The 23294-nt window shown below is 36.8% G+C and overlaps 1 protein-coding gene across 1 annotated transcript in view; it reads left to right on the top strand.

The window, feature by feature from the left end:
- Window positions 1-325: 325 nt before the first annotated feature.
- Window positions 326-23294, top strand: part of HMGCLL1 (3-hydroxymethyl-3-methylglutaryl-CoA lyase like 1) — a 166636-nt gene continuing 143667 nt past the window's right edge. The window contains exon 1 of the mRNA XM_036248424.1: window positions 326-536. Coding sequence (XP_036104317.1) covers window positions 429-536 — 108 coding nt within the window. The 5' untranslated portion in view covers window positions 326-428. The remainder of the gene's footprint in view (window positions 537-23294) is intronic.

The raw sequence follows: 23294 nt of genomic DNA, 5'->3' as shown, positions 1-23294 counted from the left end.
ACTCACCAACACAAAACACATGCCCTCTTCCTTTTATTAGACCCCTTTCCTTCTCCAGACGATCTGAATCAGGTGAGAAGTCGTGAGTGGGTCGTGTGCAGATGCAATCAGCCCTGCGTGCTAGCCCAACGCAGCGTGGAAAATGCGCCACACCTGAACATCCGTTGACTCAATTCCTTCCTCTCTTCTCCGGTTCCGGTGTTGCCGGCGTCAGCCACAGGTACCTCCGGCGCCCGAGCGAGCGCGGCCGCGGCCGGCTCTGCGCCTTCTCGGGGCCGCAGCTGTGCGCAGAGCAGGGCTGGTGCCCGCCGCCGCGCCGGGGAAAGGCGCGCTCCCGATCGATCGGGCACAGTTTCGGGGGCCTTGCCCGCCCCGCATCTCTTTCCTCCTGGCTCCCACCTATCGCAGACTGCAGCCCAGGCCCCGCCATGGGGAATGTGCCATCCGCGGTGAAGCACTGCCTCAGCTACCAGCAGCTTCTCCGGGAGCATCTCTGGATCGCGGATTCAGTGGCAGGGGCGCTCGACCCCGCGCAGGTACCACCTCGCGGCCCAGGGTGTCCCCACCCCCGTCTTGTCTTGCACACTGCCAGCGGGCCTCTCCCCCTATTATGTCACCTCTGCACCCCAATGCCCTTCCTGCAGCAGTCTGTCGTGTTAGGCCTCACCCCTTACAAGGTTTCCCATCATCTCTCTGCTGTAAACATGTAGACCCGCCCTACAGAGCAAACCCAGTAAAATCCCCACCTATGGCCATTTGCAGGTCCCTAAAGGAAACTGTTCCTTTTGTTTTTCCGTTGGAAGGGATTATATAATATCATTGCTAGTTCTAGGCAGTCAGCCCGAACAACAGTGTCCTTATTTTCAGTTCCTTTCTTGTACTGCGTAACAAAAAGGACACATTTGCCAGAATGTGAGGCAGAAAAAGGGAAGAAGCCAACATGGAAGGTTAGGAAAACATGGTAGGATGAAAGTACCCATCATATCATTAATTATTCATAATTAGCGATGCTTCAACACACTTGGATAAGCTTGGGGGGAAAAAAGATAAAAAACAGCAATTTCAGACCAAAATTTAATTCCATGTGGTTCCCAAAAGCCCATTTTTAGACAAAGGCAATCTAATAGTATCTACACACATGTGATTTAATGCATTGTTAACCAGAAATGGCAGGTAAATGTAGAAAATATACATGAAGACACTTTTCTCTTAAAATTTCACAAAGTAATAACAATTGACAATTGTCACATGAATGTTAAAACATGGCAAAGGGGAGAAATACTGAAGGTTTAGCTATTTTGAATTTTGCTGGATGCAGAAAATGTTGATTCCTGATTTATCTTGGTAACAGAATAATAACTTGTATTATAATATTTTAATAAGCACAATTTTACCATATGGCTTTAAATCAACTATTTTAATGTTATCAACTTTCTATAGTTTTACATTTTGAGTGTTCTCAGTTCAGCATATCAATATATAACCTACAAATATGTAACCTACATTTGTCATTTGTGGATTCTTTAAAAGATGCTTTGCTCCTCTCTTCTTAAAAAGTGGTCATAGTTATATGACTCAAAGCCTCTGCTGACAATGAAAGAAAGTTATTCTTTATCTTCTCATATGTTCATAGCCTTTCTAGTTAATTTTCCTACATTCTGATTTTATCTTTTTTTTTTTTAATGAACTTTTCTCTTAACTTTCATACTCATTTTGTTACATAATCAATTAGAAATTCTTAATGTTTGTTCTCTAAGCCTGAGACTTTATATGACTTTTATTGCTGGGTTAACGTTTTATTTCTCTCTCCCCTGCCATGTTCTGATTTTGCAGGCTTGGGGGACAATAATCATAGCTAGGGTGCTACATGAGGATGATGTGAAAATGACCAGGATGACTGATCAAGGAATGTGAGAAATAGGATTTTGACATCATCATGAAGACTTTTTACTTCTTTTTGAGAAGCAGCAGTACCTTCTCTAAATGTTGCCATTTCATCCCTCAACTTCTTTTTCTGGCAAACTCCTATTCATTCCCCAGACACAACTTAAATACCACTTCATTTGACCAACTCTTTTCTACTTTGAGACTCACAGTCCCATTTCTGGGTTTTTATGGCATTTTATACATAGTTCTGTTTTAGTCCCAATCTTAGTGAATTATATTTTTTTATGCTTTGTCTGATTTGAACTCATAGCAGTATTGACACCTGACACATGACTCTTTGAAATATATCGCCTTCTTTAGCTTCTGCTTAACAACACCCCACCTCTCTGGTCTCTCAGTTGGAATCAGACTGGCTCAATGGCCTGTATCTGTCTAAATGTTCGGTTGTTGGTGACTTCTTATCCACACTCATAGTTTCAGTTACTATTTCTATATCAATGTCTCCCAGATTTATATTCCCATCTCTTTTAAGTTCCAGTCCAGATGTATAGCTACTCACTTGACATTGTTGTTTGGATATCTCAAAAGCAATTCAAACTCAACATTTCCAAAATTGAATTTATGGTCTCCCCTTTAGAATCCCAGACCTCTAATGTTTTCTATCACAGGAACACCATCACAATTCATTCAGTCCTGCAAGCCACAAACTGAGAGCTCCTTATTTTCATTTCTCTACATCCAAAGTCCTGCAATTTTACCTCTTAATATTCTCTAAATTTATCTATTTTTCCAACTTTACTGCTACAATCAATTTTAAAATGGCATTGTCTCTCATGGACCCCTAGACTAGAGCAATCTTTCAACCCAATGCCCATATAGCAGGTTGGGAGATATTCTTTATTTCAAATAGAATCATGCTATTCCCTATTTTTTTTTTTTTTTTTTAACAACACCCTTCTGTGGATTGCCATAGCTGTTAGGAATGAATACCAACCAACACTTTTAATGTGGTCTCTGAGCTTCAAATGGTCTTTTCATTGCATTTCTCTGGAACATCATCTTAAGCTATTCTCTTTTATTCTTGCCACAGTGGCCTTCTTTGAGTTCTCCAATAATGTTTCCTTTGGCAACATGGTCCTTGTTTGTTTTCCCCTCTGCTAGGAAGATTCTTTCCAGCTAACTAACTTCTATTCATGCTTCAGATCTCAACTCAAATGTTCTTATGAAATCTTTCTGATTCTCAAGACAAGTGTCCTTGTTATCATATATTGCACTGTGTACTAATCTTTACATATAATATACATTATATATTTATTTTTGTTATTATTTGATGTTAATTTTCTGCCAGACTCTAAGCATCATATAAATAAGACCAAATTCACCAAAGGATTCTCAGCATCTAACAGAATGCCTGGTTTTTGATAGCCAATAAATACTTGCTGAATGAACAAATGAATGAATGTTTACTCTTTTAAACCTTAAGCATCACAGGCTTATGGGAACCATGAAAGTCATCTTAGCACTTTTCAGGGTTCAAAGCAATAATTGGTGTATTATAGTACAATTATAAATATTTGTTAAATTAATGGTAAAATGATGGAATGAATACATGATGTCAGTAAATTTCATCACAGTTGAAAATGAATTCTGGAGGCTGTCAAGAGACAGCATAGCACTTAGTCAATTGTTCAGCATAAATCTGCAGAGAAAATTCTGAACTCAACCCCTGTGAATTGAAATTATTTGGTTGCCGTTGGGACAGACAAACTATTTTGAAAGAATCATGTGCTAGACAGTAAAAGATTTTAAACCGAGACCCTTTTCTGTGATGAATTTATTCTGGGATTTTGTGCAGGCAATAGCCTGGCTAGATCTTAAAGTTTCAGTTTACACATTAGAGATAATAATGTATCCTGGATCAATTATTGGGAGAGAATTAAGTATTGTGTGTGTGTGTGTGTGTGTGTGTGTGTGTGTATGTGTATGTAGATATGCATATACACATTTGGGGTTTAATAATAATTTATTACCAAATAAAAATTGTGTCAATGTACATGAAAGGCTTATGCCACCACAGCTCCACTAATTAACGTATTTTTTTTTTTTTGCTAATGACGTTGGTTTTGCAGATTTCCTTAATAAACAAAGAGGTTAAAATTAATCATTCCGTGGTTTAAGCTTTCTCTAAGGGCTTGTTTTGGTTTTTTTTTATCCCATTTAAAATGGGTATGATGAACCTGGCTAAATTAGTATATTTTAACGTTTTGATTATACTTAAATTTCCCAGTAAAACAATCACTTTTTGATTTCCAATTGCTGCTTAAGTAGTAACTAAATTTCGTCACATTTTAATACCCCGTTGCAACCATAAAATTCCCTGGGACCTCAGTTCTAACACAAACAGTATTCCAAATGTATAATATTTATAAAAGCAAAATTATAGATTTCGAGATTAAATTTATAGTCATTTTACATCATACCCTGTTCCTTTAAGTTACAGTTGTTGTCAGTGAAAATTATGACTCAAAGTAAAGTATTTGGTGTTAAAGGGTCTCTGGAATTTACCTAAATGTATTTTATTTCAGTTTAAATTTAATCAGAGGATAATGTGATTATATACCTTTTAGTTTACAACTGTACAGCTATTAGTACATCTACTAAATACTTTAGCATTCCCGGGGAGGAATTTCTAAAAAGGAACCTAAGTGTTACTCCACTGTTTATTTTCTATTTGTCTCAGGTGTTCTTTGTTTCCTCTCCCCCCCTCTTTTTGTCTTTTATGGTTTATTTTAAAATTATGTTTTTTATTATCTATTTTTCCTCAGTAGTAGTTTGTTAGTTGTATACTGTTTTTACTGTATTTTTAATTATGTTGACACACAACCTTAACTTATTAATATATAAATTAGTATTATTATAGCTATTAAAATGTAAGTATAAATAACTTCATTTACTGCTTTCTGCTTTTTATATTCTATATATTAATTCTCAATATGGTATATTTTGTGTGTGTGTGTATATATACATATATACATAGCACAGTGTATATTTAAGTTTATGCACACATTTTTTTCTTTCCTTTGCTCTTCATTTCTTTATTTCCATTCTTTTGTTTTGTTATGTTAATTCTCATCTGAGGATATTTTTCCATTGATTTTTTTAGGTAGAGTGGAAGGGAGAGAGGAACACTGATGTGAGAGAAACACATCGATTAGTTGCCTCTTGCACGACCCCAACTGGGGTTGGGGATCAAACCTGCAACCCATGTACACATGCCCTTGACCTGGGGAATCAAACCCACCACCACAGGCTGATGCTCTAACTGCTGAGCCAAAACAGCCAGGGCTATTTCTATTCTTTTACCTGAAATTATTTTCCTTCAAATAGAAGTATTTGCTTTATATTTTCTTTAGTAAAAATTCTGCTGATGAATTCTTTAAGTTTTTATTTGTTTGAAATTACATTTATTTTAATACATATATACATATACATATGTAATTTGCATAACTATAAATGAATATTGACTATAAACATATATTCCATATAAAGAATTAAAATACCTGATAGCAGTAAAATAATACAGATTTATCAACAGATACAGTGAAAGCCAGAGATCATGAAATCAGCTCTTAGTCTTATTTTTGGTTCTTTGGTAATAATGTATCTCTTGTTCTCTTTTCATTGTCTTTTATTTCCAACAGTATGACTATTATGTGTCTAGATTTATTTTTCTTTGTATCTGCTAATGGTTCATAACACTTCTTGGATCTATTGCTTGATGATTGCTAGCTTTCATATATATTTTAGAAATTTTTCAATCATTACCTTCAAATATTGCTTCTGCTTATTTTTTCTGACCCTTCCTTGAGCCTATAGTTTGAAGAATCTCAGAACTTTCTCTGGGACCAATTTATTTCTTACAACCATTTTTTGATTTTTCATCCTTTCTTTTCTTTCCATGTTCAGTTTGAATATATTTTCTTCTCACCTGTATTCTATTTCACTAATTCTTTCTTCCGCTTTCTCTAATTTGTTATTAATCTAATTTATTGAGTTCTTAAAATTAGTTACATTTTTAAGTTATATTTTTATATGGTTTTTAAAACAAATTTTTAGCTCTCTGCCACAATTCTTTATCTTTTCTTAAATATTTGAGTATTTATTAGAGTTATTTGAAGTTCCATGTCTGATAACTGACTCCAATACTCAGAACTCCTGTGGCTCTGTTTCATGATTTTTTCCCCCTGGAATGCTTATTCATGTTTCAGTTTATTATGACACCTGATGTGAAAAAATTATAGACATAATTTGAGGTAATGAGTGATACTATCCTTCTCCAGAAAGAGTTATTAACCTCTCTAACCCTAAATTTCACTCACTTCTCACCCCTGCCTCTGTCAATTATCATTCATTCTCTGTATTGATGACTTTGGTTTTTTAAGATTTCACATATAAGTATTATCATATAGTATTTGTCCTTCTGTGCTTAATTTACTTCATTGGCATAATGCCCTTAAGGTCAATCTATGTTGTCACAAATGACAAAAATTTTGTCCTTTAATGGCTGAATAATATTCAATTTTGTGTGTGTGTGTATATATATATAATATTCAATTTTGTGTATATACACACACACACATACATATATATACATATATATATGTATATATATATATATATATATATATATATATCACGTTTTAAAAAAAAATCTGGTGATGGACAGTTAGGTTGTTTTCATGTCTTGGCTTGTACATAATGCTGCAATGAACATGGGGTGCAGATATCTTTTCAAGATAGTGATTTTATTTCCTTTAGATAAATAGCTAGAGGTGCAATTGCCCAATGGTAGTTCTATTTTTAATTTTTTTTGAGGATACTCCATTCTGTTTTTCATAGTGACTGCACTAATTTATATTCCTACAGCATACAGCACACAAATGTTCTCTTTTTCCACATCCTCACCAACACTTCCTGTCTTTTTGATGGTAGCTATTTTAACAGGTGTGAGGTACAGAAAGGATTATCTTTACTTCTGGCAGTAAATGTAAGGATAGCTTATGTTAAGCTGACTGGATGCTTATCTGAGACTGGACATACTTCATTTCCGAGGGCTAGTGTTTTTCTCCTCACCCTTACTTTAATTTTGTAACTCTTCAGGGGTTCTAACTAGAAGGCCTAAGATATTGCCCTGCCAGTGGCTCAGTTGGTTGGAGCATCATCCCATACATCAAAAAGTTGGGCGTTCAGTTCTCCCTCAGGGCTCATAGTCAGGTTGCAGGTTCCATCCCCAGTTGAGGTGTGTATGGGAGACAGCCGAGCATTGTTTCAACTCTCACATCGATGTCTTTCCCCCCCTTCCTCTCTCCCTAAAGTCAATAAAAACATATTCTCAGGTGAAGATTAAAAAAATAAAAGGCCCAAATTTTTACCAGGCTGCCTCCTCCTTGTTGGAACCTGAACTCAAAATATTCCCTCCTTAGGCTCCAGGGCTCCTGGAAGCTCTGATCTTCCAGCTGCTGATAATAGAACTTGCAGATGCCTCAAGAGGGAAGTCATGTTGAATTTGGGTATCACCAATGTATGTTTTTCTTCCGCACAGTATATTGGCCACTGAAGTACTCACTGCCTTGACAACTCTAAGGCTGTCAAACAACTACTTTTCATTAATACTTTGTCCAGATTTTCTGTTGTTTTTTTTCTCAGTAAGCAGTTTGTTCCAAACAAGCCTGTTGAAAAATAATTAACAATATAACAGAGAAATGTAAAAACTACCAATTTTGCAATATAATTTGAATTGTAAAAATATATTTATTTACCATATTACAAAAGTTTTGAAGTGGATACATCCATACACATACAGGTAGTATGAAACTATTTAGGTTAACTATTTTTACAGCTTTGTTGAGATATTACATTGTGTAACTTTAAGGTTTACAGATTTGATGCTCTTTTATCTTTCAAAATGATTGGCAGAATAGCCTTAGCTAATACTTGCATCTCTTCACATAATTACCTTTGTGTATGTGTGTGTGGCAAGAACATAAAAGATCTACTCTCTTAGCAACTTTCAAGTATATGATACAGTATAACTGACTTATTATTATGCTATACATTAGATTTCTAGAACTTATTTATCTTATAGCTGGAAGTTTGTGTAAAGTAACAATTTAAAGTTAAAAAAAATAAAAAGATTGGATGCTTCATAAAAAGTAATATTTTATGGGGGAAAAAAGAGTATTCCAATGATCTCCACTATAACAATAAATTATGAGAGACAGAGATATCGTTAAAAGATATGAAAAGCAATATTATACCCAACTTCAGAACCTGGCTTTAGAGAACAATATACTATTTACTTCTTTATGTGTGACATAGGTTAATACATTTGTTGAAAGAATGAATCAATAAATGATTATAGTTCCTTTGTAATATTTTATGTCTCTCTGTATTCGTTTACCTCCAATCTTTCCATTTTGTGGGCAGGGATTTGGTAAACATTTTCTTCTTCTCAACCTTTTCTTTTTTAATTTTGTCTTTTGCTACATTTTATCCTGGTTCATTCATTAATAATCAGTCACATTCATTCACTCAGTAAACTTTTCTAGAAATCTACATATTTTATCAATTTATTCAAAAAACGTTTTGTAGGTGTGTTGGTCCTTTGGTCCAGATGTGTATGTTTGTATTTCTACATGTATATATGTGATCTGCTCACTCTTATTTTTATTTTTTTGAAAAAAATTCTTTTCTATTTTTGAGTTCTGAATTAGAATTTTAATTTTTTTATTTGAATATTTAGCTCATTTAATTTTTGTCTTTTAAAAAAAGTAACACCTTAAGGCAATACATGTCCATTTCTCTATTATTTTGCTTTAAATGTGTCTCTTATAGGCTACTTTATCTGATTGTCTCAATTCTTAATTAGGTAATTTAATTATGTTTAATGTAACTATTGGTATGTTTATCCTATTTTCTGCCATATTTATCAGCCTCACCACTTTATATTTATCTATGAGGCTGTATACTTTTTAATATTTTTATTTTATATTTAAATCAATAGTATTGCTTGGAGCAAAAGATTCACAGAATGTTGTCTCACATAGCATGTTACCAGGTACATCACCATTCTCAAGATCCACTTTGTTGACATAATATATCTGACAGATGAAGTAGAAGTAGAGAGTTCCAAAACTTGTAGTACTTAGGAAGCCAAAGACTTTAGTCATGGGCACAACAGTTAGAAAATTAAAAATATAATATATGTGGTCAGAGGTTTAATAAGTGAGCAGTCACAAGCAATAATAAACCTTTTGTATGACCATCTAAATTAATGGTGGCTAAAATGGAGTAAAATTCCAGTGAATTGTACTGGAAATGAAATATTGGATGGATTGTTCACCAGGACATTGAATATTCTGCAGAATAGTGTCAACATTTGGGGTGAAGGGAATGATGATGAACTAAGTTCTAATGGTATCAGTATATAAGGGGTACAAGTCCTCAGGTAGAGGTAAAGGAAAATATTGCCAAATCCCATGGATTTCAAAGGAGCAGGAGTTCTCATACAAGTAAAAAGGAATACCCATCTTCAAGATGTAATGAAAACTAAAGATACCATCCATGCCTGCTCATTTAGCAAGGTGCAGGACACTGAACAGTCTACACGAGAGGGCTGTAGGTCAGGGTGATCAGAGCTTCATTTAAGGCCAAAAGATGCTGAGAATATCCACTAAATAGGTTGAAAATGTGCTGGAGCTTGTTATTATAGAGCTGAGTTTCCAGCTGGAAAAATAAAGAGACTTGAGTCTTAGCATAACGAAAAAGGCAGAGAACTATGTGGGGTTCCACAGAAGAAGCAGATGATTGTTGGGGATAATGGGAAATGACTAAAGAGAACAGAACTGTGAAATAAGGTGGGTTACCAAGTGAATGATCCTCAAGAGCTGGCAATGGATGTGGGTCTCAGCATCAGCCAAGTCCTGGATTTATTATTGCATTCCAAGAGCATGGAGACTCTAGATCTTGGAGTCACCTTAATTTGAATTGACTTCTATGTACTTTTGAGAAAAAGGAAAAAAAAAAAAAAAGCCTTTTTATTAAGGCTGTTCACATATTGATGTCCAAAGGGCAATGACTGGCTCATGAGTGCTGTGACCAGGGGCAGAAACTCTTGAGAGTTGTGGGTTGGTCTCTGTGCTATTGGGATGTATAATCCCTGGAATTTTCTAAGAGGGGCAGCCTTTTTGTGTCTCACTCATGTTTTGTTTTTACTCCATTAAAATGTTATTTTGTACGTGTTTTCTATTCAAAGAACTTTTATATAGCTACCACTGTTGAGTATTCAGTATGTACTAGTCACTACCTAACTGCTTAACATGCAATAAGTTGTGTAACCTTTACAGCAGTCTCTTTTATAGATTTAGTAATTGAGATGCAGAAAGATTAGATAACTTGTTCATGGTCAACAGCTAACGAAGAACAGAGCTGGGACCTGAATTCGGGCAGCTCTAGTGTCAGAGTCCCCAGTTTTCACCACTATACCGGTGCTTCCTAAACTTTCTTAGCGATTGGAATCACCTGAGGTGTTGATGAAATGCACAGGACATTCTGATTCAGTCGCTCTGCCTTGGAGCCCAACTATCATTGTTTATACTTCATGTAATTTTAGAAAATGTGCTGGGTGACGGTGCCACCCTTCCATCCCCGTATCTGCGGTTGGAGGGCCTGCTGTCATATCACGTTTCCTCTAAACTGTCTTTCCAGAGCTCTTGGCTTCTGACCATGAAAGACTCCTATGAGTTTCAACTTCCCTTCTGTCCTCTTTGAGGTTGAGACTAGAGTTCTGCCTGGAATAGAATTGCATTGGATACAAAAGGAAAAACAACTTCGTTTCCAATACATTTCCTGTTCCCTCCAATCTCCAATACTTTCTGTCCTTGGATTGCTGTTGGCTCCTGTATTCCTTGCGTTCTCTTACTCCAGCTGGCTTTCACATCCTTCCCTCCCCCGACCCTGTGTTCTTGTTTTTTTCATTAGCTCTGAACTCCTCCAAGTCTTCTGGCTTTCTTTATGCTTATTCACTCTGTGCTGTAACTTTCCCTGACCCTTTCTTCTCTCCTCGCCCATTTCTTTCCAAGTTTAACCTTTCTTTTTGTTTCTTTTTATTTTCCCTCATCAATTAAAGGACTAGACTGTGCAGACCCATAACTTTATGGGTCACTTTCATGTGACAGATGGTATTATAAGAGATAAAGCAAAATCATATACTTGGATATTTAACAAAAATTCTGATTTGGAGCTCATGGCTCAGGTTGCTTGTAGCCCTAATACTAAAAGCAACATAGAATCCCAGTTTTCTCCTGCAGGTCTCTATTGTTAGTTCAAGTAGGAGATGCAAATTGGCTGCTATGCAGGTGAGCCAAATTTAACCTCTGGAGATAGGTTTGTTTGGTCCAGACTACACATAAAAATTAAATTCATATGAATGCCTTCAGGACTTACACTCTTTATTCATGCATGTAGCTACCTGGGGCAGCCAGATTATCTTCCTGAGTTTATGGATGTTGGATTTTGTGGTCCTCAACGGACAGTGACATGGGGATGCTTCAATGAGACCATCCAGAACTTTTCTGAACATTGCATGTTTTCAACAGTGTAGTGCCCTAGTCGTAATCATTCAGTGGCAGAAAGTTGTCTTTAAATTACCAGAAGTTTGCCATCTTCCCTTGTGGACAGTCTCCCTTTTCTGAGTGAAGAGAATTCATTCCTAAACAAACACTCAGGTGTTTTTGGATTTCTTCTCATTGATCTAACCATCTTGAGGAGCTATTTTTTGTTGTTTTCTTACAGAAAATAGTATTGATTGTTAGATCTCGTTCCCAAAACATTCATTCTAAAATCAGACTGTATAGAAAGAGATTTTATATAAACATGATTTAAAATATTCAGGTTCATTGAAGTTTATATTTTGAAACATTTTTTATATAATTTATATGAAAGCCAAGCCAAATTATAATGGGAATGGAAAAGTTCTCTAAAAAAATGTAAAAAACAAAGGCTGGTGTTTGTAGGCAATGAGAAAGTGACCAGAGCTGAGTTCCAAACACATTTAGAGAGCTAGAGCCAATAGTTCCTTCCCTGGTCTAGAGAGAGGAAGAGCTGTGCTCTGGTTATCTTCATACTTACAAGGTGGTGAGGACCTCCATGGGGAAGGAGGGGCCCCCTGTTATGGGAGATAGAACCGCTAGAACTTTCTGTGTCATAGGGCACTGTCCAGGACACATTTAATTCTTCATTGCTGTAATTCTCTGAAAGCTTATTTCTTCATTCTGCTTTTTATTTGCAACCTTTTTTTTTGTAGTCCTTTTTTGCAATTCAATTAAAAACACATTTATGATATTGTTCTAACTCAGTGCAGAGGGAGTGAGCGATGATCATGATAAGAGTCTTTGTGTTGGAGGTTCATTTGCAGGCAAGTGGAATTTGGATAGAAGACATTCCTGGTCAGAATAAGATGATTGAAGATTTATGGGAAGAATTAATATAATAAAATTGTGGAGAATTATCTATTTAGTTGTAAATATATATGCGTATGAATATATCCATATCAATATACACTTATGCCTACCTCTCCATATATGTTCATCTGTCTCTAACATATATCTAATCTATTGTCTCTTACAGAAAAAAAAAATATTTAAAGACCTCTAATCTTAAAAACTATCCTTTTTATATTTGATTTGAAGATGTATGCTCACTCTTTGAAGGCGGTGAAACTTCTCTTATAAGTGTTTCTCATGTTCTTCATCTCTCCTCCCCCCAACCCCAATTCTTGTATAGTGGTTAGTAGACTCATATTTGTTTTCTGCGTTAAAGCAGAGTTCTCTACCAAATACATTTGAATAGATTGAAATATTTGTTTAAAATATAAAATATTTGTGGTGGTAGGCTGAGGTCTTTTCAAGGAGTGAAACTATTTTTTATTTACATTTATGTTATGCAGAAGACATAAATATTTAGATGCTATTTAAATGTGTATAGAACTAAATAGTTTATATGTTAAATATGGCAAATATTCATAAAATAAACTTCAGGTGACTTTAGCCAAATTAACTGATTTTCTGATTGGCAAAAATATGTATATAATTTATCAAAGATATTTTTGTAAACTAGAATTAGTAGCTTTATCTCTCATATATTATTTTTCACATTGAAGTACAGTGTATATTTTTAAAATCCTGGTTCTATTTGGAAGATGGAAAACCCATTTTTTTTTCTTTTTTTCTTGACTGTCATCAGAGAAAGTCAAAGATCAGAGAAAGTCACATCTAGCCTTTTATTCACTTTTCATAAGTGTGTTTTTATTGAGTTAATTCACACAGGGTAAATGACTGCATTTTACAGAAGTAGTAGAAAAATTGAAAGTGTAATGACACCCTCAGGGTGAGCAGCTTCTCTGTTGCAGTGTCTAATCTGCATCTCTTGTTTTGAATTCAGTGTTTGGGCTGAATATCCCACTGATAGTAAGCGCATCAAATGTCACCTTCTGCATGTAACTTTCCAAGTCACGCTTCTTTGGATTTGTGAAGTAGGGGAAACGCAGATGTAGGAAATTTCAGCGGCATAAAAATACCTTTAATGTACGTTTCACTCTATGAAATCAGCATTTATAAAGTCTTTTGGTGAACTTTATTAACCAGCAATGGGGTCTAGGAAGCTTGGCAAACAAGGAGGCAGGAAACCCCAAAGAGAACATGTCTGTCAGACGTCTTTCCTTCTGGGGTTTCCTTCCAAATGTTTTTGGATCTTGAAGGAAGTGGAGTGGCTTTCTGCCACCACTTTCATACATCTGTAACCCACTGGGTGTACAGAGTCTGGCATTCACTTTTTAAATTCTTTCCTCAATCTGTATTTATTTCACTGTGAAATAGAAGCCGATCATTGGTTAATGTTGAAGTCAAAATATGAACCTTATTTTAGTTAGACACTATTTCTACTTTTTGAGAATTTTGATTTAAGGGCTGAGAATTCTCCGACTTTTAAAATGCTGTGGCACAGTTCAGACCTTGCATTTCAGAGAAAGCTATGGACCTGGTCATACATAAAAGCTGAGGGCAATTTGGAGCTCTGTTTGCCTCAGTTTTAGGGCTGTACTTAAAAGGCATTTTGCAAGACCTGTGGAGAAACAGATGTAGTTATTCAGACTTGCACTCCTGAATGTCTGCTATCACTTAGTCCCCATTCCCTCATGACAAGATTTTAATATTTAATTTAATATAATTCTGCTGAATGTATGCTCTAGAAAATATTGAAAGGAATACTTGAGCTAAAGGAGGTGAAACATGAGCCTTCACCAATACTCATCTCTAGAGAGCTAGATCTCTTAAATCTTTGCTCTTTTAAGAATGTATACAGATGTTGACCTTTTGATGGGAAAGACAGTGATAACTTGTTAACTAAAATGTCAATCATTCATCTTAATCAAAAATTACTATTTAAAGGCATTAGTATTATTTTGCCTGCTATACATTTACCACCAACTTACTGCATGGGACAAATGCAAGGATAGATGAGATACCAAATGCTACATTAAGGGATAATAGAGTACTATTAACCAGACTCTGGGAAATGATATAGTAATGATAATGTCATGCACTCATTATCAGATAGTAAGCTTATCCCAGTGGCTTTGCAAAAGACTTTACGTAACTACTGAACTCTCACAGTTCTGCAGAGAAGATCCTGTTATTCTCACTTTTAATTTGAAGAAAGGAGTCTCAGAGAGTTAATAAAACTCCCTCCAGGTCACATACCTGGTAAAGGCACTGAACTTGAACCTATCTGCTTCTAAAAACCTTATCTTCCCCTACATCTATTCAGTCTACTGACCCATAGAAACTTCAATTACAAGAAAATTCTTTTGTACTCATTTAATATAACTTTAAAAAATATTTAACATATTAGTAAATTTCTAGATTAATCTATCACTTTAAGGAAGCAAATTGCAGCTGGTTATACATGGTTTAGGATGATACCACTCAGCTTCCTTCATTACTTCATTTTGAATCCCAACCTACATTTGAAATTTGAGGTATAAAAACCCAAATTAATCACTCTTGCCTCCTAAACTCTTTAAAATGATTCTATAGCCCGGCTGGTGTGGCTCACTGGTTGAGAGTCAACCCATATACCAAGAGGTCTTCGGTTCGATTCCTGGTCAGGGCACATGCTCAGGTTGTGGACCTAATAGTGGGGGGGCCATGTAGGAGGTGGCTGAGATGTTTCTATCTCTCTTGTTCTCTCTTTATAACGTCAATAAATTAAAAAAAAATTAATAAAATAAAATTATTCTATAATTCTTTATAACCTTTCCTTTCAGTCTGTACCTACCAGCAAGCCCTTGCTTTTTGAGGTACTTACTGAAAAATAAAGATTATACAGGATATATCCTTAAATTCCAGTAGGTAGTTCAAACTTAGGGCAAGTACAGTTGACTCAGTCTTATCAAGAAAGTCAGAGCCCTGGCTGGTTTTTGCTCAGTGGTTAGAGCGTTGGCCTCCAGACCAGAGAGTCCTGGGTTCGATTCCTGCTAAGGGCACGTATCTCGGTTGCAGTTTGCCCCAGGCCCTGGTTGGGGTTGTGTGGGTGGCAGCCAGTCGATGTGTCTCTCTCACATCGATGTTTCTCTCTCTCCTCCCTCTCTCCCTCTCACTCTATCTGAGGATAAATGCAAAAATGTTCTTGGGTGAGGATAAAAAAAAATTTTTTTTGAAGTCAGATTTATATTGGAAATTCCTAGATAACTTTAGTTGGAAAAATCAATTTACTCTACTTCAACCATTACTTCTTTATTCTGGTTTCTAAGTGGCCATCTAAAACCATAGTATGTAGAGTAAAACCACACTGTAGTCCAGTAAATGGAATTAAACAACAACAAACAGTGACCTAAACTCACTGCTGAAGTGCAACTGTGAAGTTAAAAAAAAAACAAACAAAAAAAAAACAAAACTTTATTCATCAGACATAGGTTGTTTGAAGCACAGAAAAAATACTTTTTTCTCAGTTGGCACTAAAAATACAAAAGTGGAACCGGTTGTATAGAATTGATTATAGAATAAAAACTATGATCGATGAGAAGGAAAACATGACAAGGCAGTGGTTCTCATGCCCACAGGGTGCACCTAAGAGAACGTCAGGACACTTGCATTGGAGAAACAAGGTGCTCAGGAACCACAGCCAGTCGGGTATGGCTGAACATTTGAGTTGAGTTTATACTGTCAGAGATGCAGCCTGCTGCATCCTGGCTGTCTTCCTGTTTCTGCTCAGCATTTCGAAAACCTTTGCTGCAAGTGTGGGATAGTGAGGTGGCCCGGAGTTCTCTATGGGCTGTGTTAGTAGCTTCTCAGTTTTTCTCCCCACAAAAGCTGGCTTTGTTCAGAGGGCGCGTTGGGCTTTGAAGCTGCACTGTCCACCTCTGAGGAAGCCACAGACCCTGTGATATTACACATCATCTTCTCTTCCTTTTAAAAAGCAACATCAACAAAACACCACTTCTCAAACTGTCTACAAAGATACAATACTTGCCATTCACTTTACATGAACTCATACTTACCTAGTTTTGATAAAGCCACACATAAAACTAGGTACCAGGTTATTTACTCAAACTACATGTAGTGATTTCCTTCTATTTTCAGGTGCATCGTGTAGTTAGAGATGTTTTCTATGACCCGGTAGGGACAGTAGAAAGTGAATGCCGAGACTCTTTCTGAAAGTTTAAAATACTTAACATGGGCTGAGACAGTCTATAAAGTGATAGCTCATTAAAATTCAGGAAGGAAAAATAAGTATGAAAAAATTAAATTTGTTTCTAATCACTGGTAAACATACAGTTCTCATAGACCACAGAAATCACAGAAATTGAAAGCCAGAAAAATCGAGCATATTCTTCCACAGTTTTGCTATTTGTATTGCTGTTGTGACAGAGCATAGTTACATTTGGTCTACATGCTGTGTATTTTATTTTTTATTTTTTGGCTGTAACATTCCTGCCAGCACATATCAACACTTTCTTAGAACACTATTTTATTTATCTTTCAGTTATATCCAACTAAAAATCTGAATACTTTCCAAATGTTAATAAATTTTAGTTGCTCTGATTTTCATGAGGACAAATATTTATTGCTCATAAACTTGTTCTTTTTAAAAAAAATTAAAAATATTTATGATTTTATTTTTATTTATTTTTATTTTAGAGAGAGAGGAAGGGAGAGGGAGAGACAGAGAGAAAAATCTATGAGAGAAAAACATGGATTGGCTGCCTCCTGCACACCCTCTACTGGGGATCGAGCCTGCAAGTAGGGCAGGTGTCCTGGATTCCCTGTGACCTCTCGGTACATGGGATGACACTCAACCAACTGAGCCACACTAGTGGGCACTGATTCTTTTAAATATATGTTTATTCATCAACATGTGTATGCATAAATACACACCCACTGAAAATGACAACATCCATATCCAGACATGTTTTTGAGTGTATGACTGTACGTCTTCATATAGGTAGCTTTATATCTGTGAAGTATGTAACTATATACTTATTACTGTTATTAAACAATGGTGTGTCAAAGTATAATATTTTGGAGTTAGAATGCCCAGGGGAAAATGATAACATGTCCAAGGATAAATCAGGACCTGGAGCAGTTGAGGACCTGGTGTATGAGATCGATGTGCTAAGACCTGAGAGGAAGCACTGAAAGTGGGCGTGTGGGAGAAGGCATTCATCAGGACAGTCTCCATAGTTCCTGCTCTGTTTGCCCCACCTACCTCCCTTGCAGTTGATTGCTCAGTGTGGTCTGTCATTTTTGAGTATTCTTGACACTTCAATATATTATCTCAAATAAGGTTACAAAGGATCATTGTAAGTTATTAAATGTGTTACTATGTGATTTTGTGCAGTAGGACCTACTCTATTGCCAGACGGAACCTGCGTAAGTTCAGGCATTGATGTCCAACCCTTTTCTTTCACAAGGACTGAAAGGAGACCCCTAGCAGGGTGGGGAACCTTTTTTCTGCCAAGGGCCATTGGGTATTTATAACATCATCTGAGGACCATGCAAAATTACCAGCTTAAAAATTAGCCTGCTCTATTTGGTCAGGCTAATTTGGTGAGGCGTGTGATGTTAGCTGATACTCATTTCGTGGGCCTCAGACAGCCCAAGGGTCAGACGTTCCCCAGCCCTGCTAGAGGAAGGTGGCCTGGTGATGGGCTGCAGATCCTGATGCCCTGCCTGGAAAGTCATCCCCCATTCTCTCAAATTACTCAGCACTAAATTAGTGAATCTGTGTGTGTGTGTGTGTGCGCGCGCGCATGTGCATGCATGTATGTTTCTTTTAGTGCACTCTAATGTGTGGGTATCCTTGGTGTTGGTATTGCTAAAATATCTCTGGAAGTTCAAAAGGGAAAGCAAAATGTTTAAATGACTTGGGAAATTTGTAAAGAGATGTTGTAGAATTGTTTGAGTTTCTAGTGTTATTGTTTAACATTTCATCCATTATTTACTGTAGTGTATGTTGAGAAGACCAATTTGAATGGTCCACGTGAGGAACTATACATCACTTACACTTAGATATAAAATAGATGTATTTGAAATGAAGAAGTGAGAAAATGTTACTCAAGTTATGAAATTATAATGGATATTAATATAAAATTTGAATTAGAATTTTTACTATTTTTATAACATATGGATAGTGGAATGTTATTGATTTTGTAGTTGATGGTGATGGACTGTTACTTAAACATAATAATATAGTTATTTTAAAAGTTGGTTTAAGCTAGACCTGTGGTTCTCAAATTGTGGTCCTTGGATTAGCAGCATAACCATCATCTGTGAGCTGGATAGAAATGCAAATTCATGGCCCCAACTTGGCCTAATGAATCATAATCTCTGGATATGGTCCCAGTAAACTATTTTATTGGGCTCTACAGGAGATTCATATCCACATTAAAGATTAAGAAATACTAATCTAAAAGGCCGTTATGATATACACAGGCAACAACTTGGAATGAAGAACCTGGGTTTTGTCTCATTTTTTTATTGCAGGGACCTATTTCTTATATCTTAAAAGCTTTAGCAACTAAGATTGTAGAACAAATAAGATCAATGTTTTAAAAATGACTTATGAGATCATATAGTTTAATTATATCAAAGTTGTTATTAGGAATTTCAATGAATAATTTTTATAACTATTGTACTCTGTTGGTTTAGAATAAGCAGTTTGTTGGACTATTTTAGTTTATTGAATGAATTAAATAATGCTGCTGAAATGAACTATTTATGCACAGAATAACATCAAACTTTATTGAGCAACCTGATGAATTTTGTTAGAGGTTAAGTTTCCAAATAGAAGCTCAGTTTGCTTAGCTGGAAGGCATCAAGAATAATTAGTCATTGCATATAACTGGTTCATTAACTATTCCTGAGGAAAAATTGAAAATCAGCCATTATGATTTATTTTTTTAATAGAAATTTAAAAGAAGAACATTGATTTATTGCCTTACATGGCTGATAAAGGTTGCATCCAACTTCAGCAGAACTGTGCAATTTCTTTTTCTTTGTTTTGATGTTTCAGCCTGCAGATGTTAGCTGTTTTTGTGAGGAAATAATGGTGTTAGCTATGAGTTTTCTTGGAAAGAAAGAGCTTAAAAGCTTTGGAGTGCTGGACTCATAGTCTGCACAGCCAGATGAACATGGATGGAATGTTAGGTGAAGCCCATGGGGAGTCATTCCACAGCAGCATCTGGAAGGAAACAATAAGTGACTGGAGGGTGTACTTTTCAGGCAAATGATTAAGAGGCGATTAAATGAAGGTGTTAGGATGTGAGGGAGGGAAGGAAGTACTGAAGGTGTATGTATAATATGGAACGGAGGGATTATGGAAAAGACTTAACAGAATGAACCGTAGATCACAGCTGAACTTACATAAAGCTGGAATGGGAATTTGGACAGAATAACATTTAAGTATCATGTGAAATAGAACATGAGATGCACATAATCCAGCGATACTGGGACCTATTTTCTTTTTTAACAGTAAAGGACAGTGATGATGTCTAGTTATTCAGAGCCACTGGAAATCATTTCTTTGAGTTGGAATGACATCCTGCTATTACACCTTTATGGTCTTACTCTGACTATATCGGCCCTATGTTAAAGTCCTAAGAAAGCTCTGGGCTTTGGAACAAGAAACCCAAGCCTTTGATCAAGTGAGTAGTTTTAGTTTAGCAGTTTTGTACTAACTCATTCATAATGCATAAAGATAGTGTTGCTTTAAATTGCTTTACTTAATATCTTCCTGCCCATTTCTCTTGCCTACTGACAGTTCTCCAATTGTGAGTGAATGAATGAATGAATGAATGAAGAAAACTGGCTTAGATGATATGGGATAAAAACTAGTTTATGTTTTCCCAAAAGACTCATATTTAGCCTTAAAAATCTAGTTTTTTTCTGAATACAAGTTTTTCTTCTTGATGCAAGATAGTTGAGCATTTGGCAAAGTGAGAAATTAGAAAGAAAGATACAGCAGCTAGTGCCCTACGCTAGCCCCAGGCATCCTTCCCAGCAGTCACTTGAAGGCCTTTTCATCTTAACAAATTAAGATTTTGCAAACATAAGGCTGAATCTCTACTCAAGGCTCAAAATCTAACACTTGGATTTTGTTAGCCAATATACTTAAATACTATAACACGCAACATCACATTCTCTGTGGCCTAAATGATCACAGATGATTTCTTGCTCAGGTGCAGTGGATGATTTGGTCATTCAGGGGCCATATGGTCATTTAGGGACCCAGACTCTTCCTTCTTGTGGCCCTTCCCTCCTGTAGGTGCTTTCTGTTTAGCTGGAGGATTGGAAAAGAGAACATAGGAACGATACATATACTTCTTACCACTTCACTCCAGAAATGACACGCTTTTGCTTGTTTTGTTTTGTTTTTTTGTCCAGAGCTCACCTGAATTGCCAGACTCAAATGTGTCAGTGGCTGAGATGTGTGCATCGAAGTCTCTACCAGATAGACTTAATCTTCCTGCCACATCTCTAGGCAGGTTCTTTTGTTGGATTATAAGAAAATGTAAGACTGCTTGGGCACATTCAAGGACAAACTAACTGAGCAAATTAAATAGTAAGGCTGTGTATGTCGTGGTTGCTCCACAGTAATGTCTGGCTTCCCCTTCTGTCTATCCCTGGTGCAGCTCTGGCTCTTCAGACTGTCATTCCCTCAGGATGATCATTTCATCAAAGGGCTCTGAGAAGTCAAAAACAAAGGACTTTCAGGTTGCCAAAATGGTTTTACGATTGACTCCACGGCTGGGTTAGAGATATGGGAACACCTGCCTGCCCCACACTTGTTCTGGGCTATCTCTGGGTGAAGACAGCACTTAGATAACCAAGATCATAGTCTGACATATTATGGACAAGGTTAAGCAAATGTTGATGAGATTTGGTAAGGAGGAGCCATTTGGATACTTCTGAGGATGGTGGGCCCATTTAGAGATAGAAAGAAAAGTTTTGAAAAGAGTGAAGCAGCAGCTTGAGGGAAGCAGGGTTAAAAACAAGGCTCGTTTTTTTCACGTTGCTTGGAGCTGACCCTCATTTCCAGAAAAATGTTATAGAGACATAGACTGGAAAGGGCTCAGTCTCTAGGGCAGTCGACATACTGAGGTTGAGGGGTGTTGGGAGGGGTGGTTTTGCTTATTTGGGGCTGTTCTTTGTCATCATGATTGCTCGGAGAGACTGTGAGAGTTACATGCAAAGGCAGAGCTGGGAACCTGCTCTGTTACTGGGAAAGCTCTGTATTCTTATAGAGGTCAAAGGCATGCATATTGAAATTAGGTATGTATTGCTTCAAAGTACACTTACGTAGGAAATTTAAGTGACATGATCATATAATGTATGGTCCAAACATGGGTACTATCAGAGTAAAAATAGATAGTATTAATTACCCTGGAACAACAGGTATAAACCAGGACCACCTCAAACAAAAGGGGCTGTGTGGCCGCCATACTTTTAAAACAGTGATATCACATTCTTCTGACAATAGCCCTCCATTTAGGAAAATGTCATCCTCATACTCAACCTACCATTTCAATTCATTCCTGTGTGACATAAAAATTGACAGAAACACCAGTCTTTGTAGGGTAAGCCTTTATATAGTAAACTATAAGATTGCCCTTTCATCCTTTATACTCAAGGCTAAATATTTTCAATGCTTGTAATTTCTCTCACCCTTGCTATAAACTGCTACTTAATTCACTTTGCAGGCCTTTTCTGCGTTCTCAGTCTCCTCACATGGATTATGAAGAAGGACGGTGTTCTCTAGTTAGGTTATAACCAAATCCTGAGTGTGGCCGGAGTGGTAGTTTAGGTGGACACCGGCAGGTTACACTTCTGAGTGTCCTGTTGCTCACTTACTCAGCTAGAGAATAGCAGGTTGTAGAATGAATTAGGCACCGTCTTCAAGTACATGAAGCACTTTTAAGTACAGTATGAGTACCAGCTGCACTGTATACAGGCACCACAATTTATTGAGTGACCCTGCACTCCCCGGTATATGGGGAACATTTATATGGCTAGATTTTGGCTTACATGGACTGAACAAATACACACATGATGTGATTTAAGAAGGATCAGAAATTTAGCGGCCCCAGACCACCCCTCACCAGCCTGCTCACATTCCCAGCATTAGAGACGCCTCTGGGGTTCAAGATATAACGCCTCTAAAATGAAACTGGCCACCTGGAAAGGAAAGTATAATAAAGCCAGTAGCCACGTTATCAGCGGGGTTCAGAGCCCTATGGAAACACAACATAAGTTTTAATTAGACTTGGGGCTAGGAGAGGCCATAGTGTTAGAAGCAGAGCCAGGTGAGGAGCCAGGGAGAGGGAAGCTGGGGTTGCTCATGGCAAGTCCTGTTGGAGGCGTGTGGTGTTTTGCTGTGGCTGGCCTGAGGTTAGCTGTCACAGGCAGCGAGGCAGAGGGGCCAGTGCTCTGGCTCAGGAGCTCATAACCTTAAGTGGGAAACAGGTTAAACACAGCCATATACTTTAAAGCTTAGTAACTGGGAAAAAAATAAATCTTTGTATAAGCCTATTTAGTATAAATTAGTATCTGCAGGTGAGGTCTTACTTTTGGGTGGCTTGGGAGCAACACCGAGAGAACAAAATATTGGTATCATTAGGGTGATTGAATTTAACTTTATGAAGTGTGAGAAAGCTTCTTGTAGGAAAATATTTAGTAGTATTCTGGGGGAAGGTAAGAAGCAGTTTAATAGAAAAGCAGATTTTGAGTACACTTAACAATTTACTCCCCCCCCCTTTTTTTTTTAATTTGGGACTGTTTCTTTCTCATAAGTAT

The sequence above is a fragment of the Molossus molossus genome, unplaced genomic scaffold, assembly GCF_014108415.1.
Source record: "Molossus molossus isolate mMolMol1 unplaced genomic scaffold, mMolMol1.p scaffold_m16_p_8, whole genome shotgun sequence".
Lineage (NCBI taxonomy): Eukaryota > Metazoa > Chordata > Mammalia > Chiroptera > Molossidae > Molossus > Molossus molossus.
Note: the sequence above shows the minus strand (reverse complement) of the source record. Positions and strands in the feature narration are given on the sequence as shown.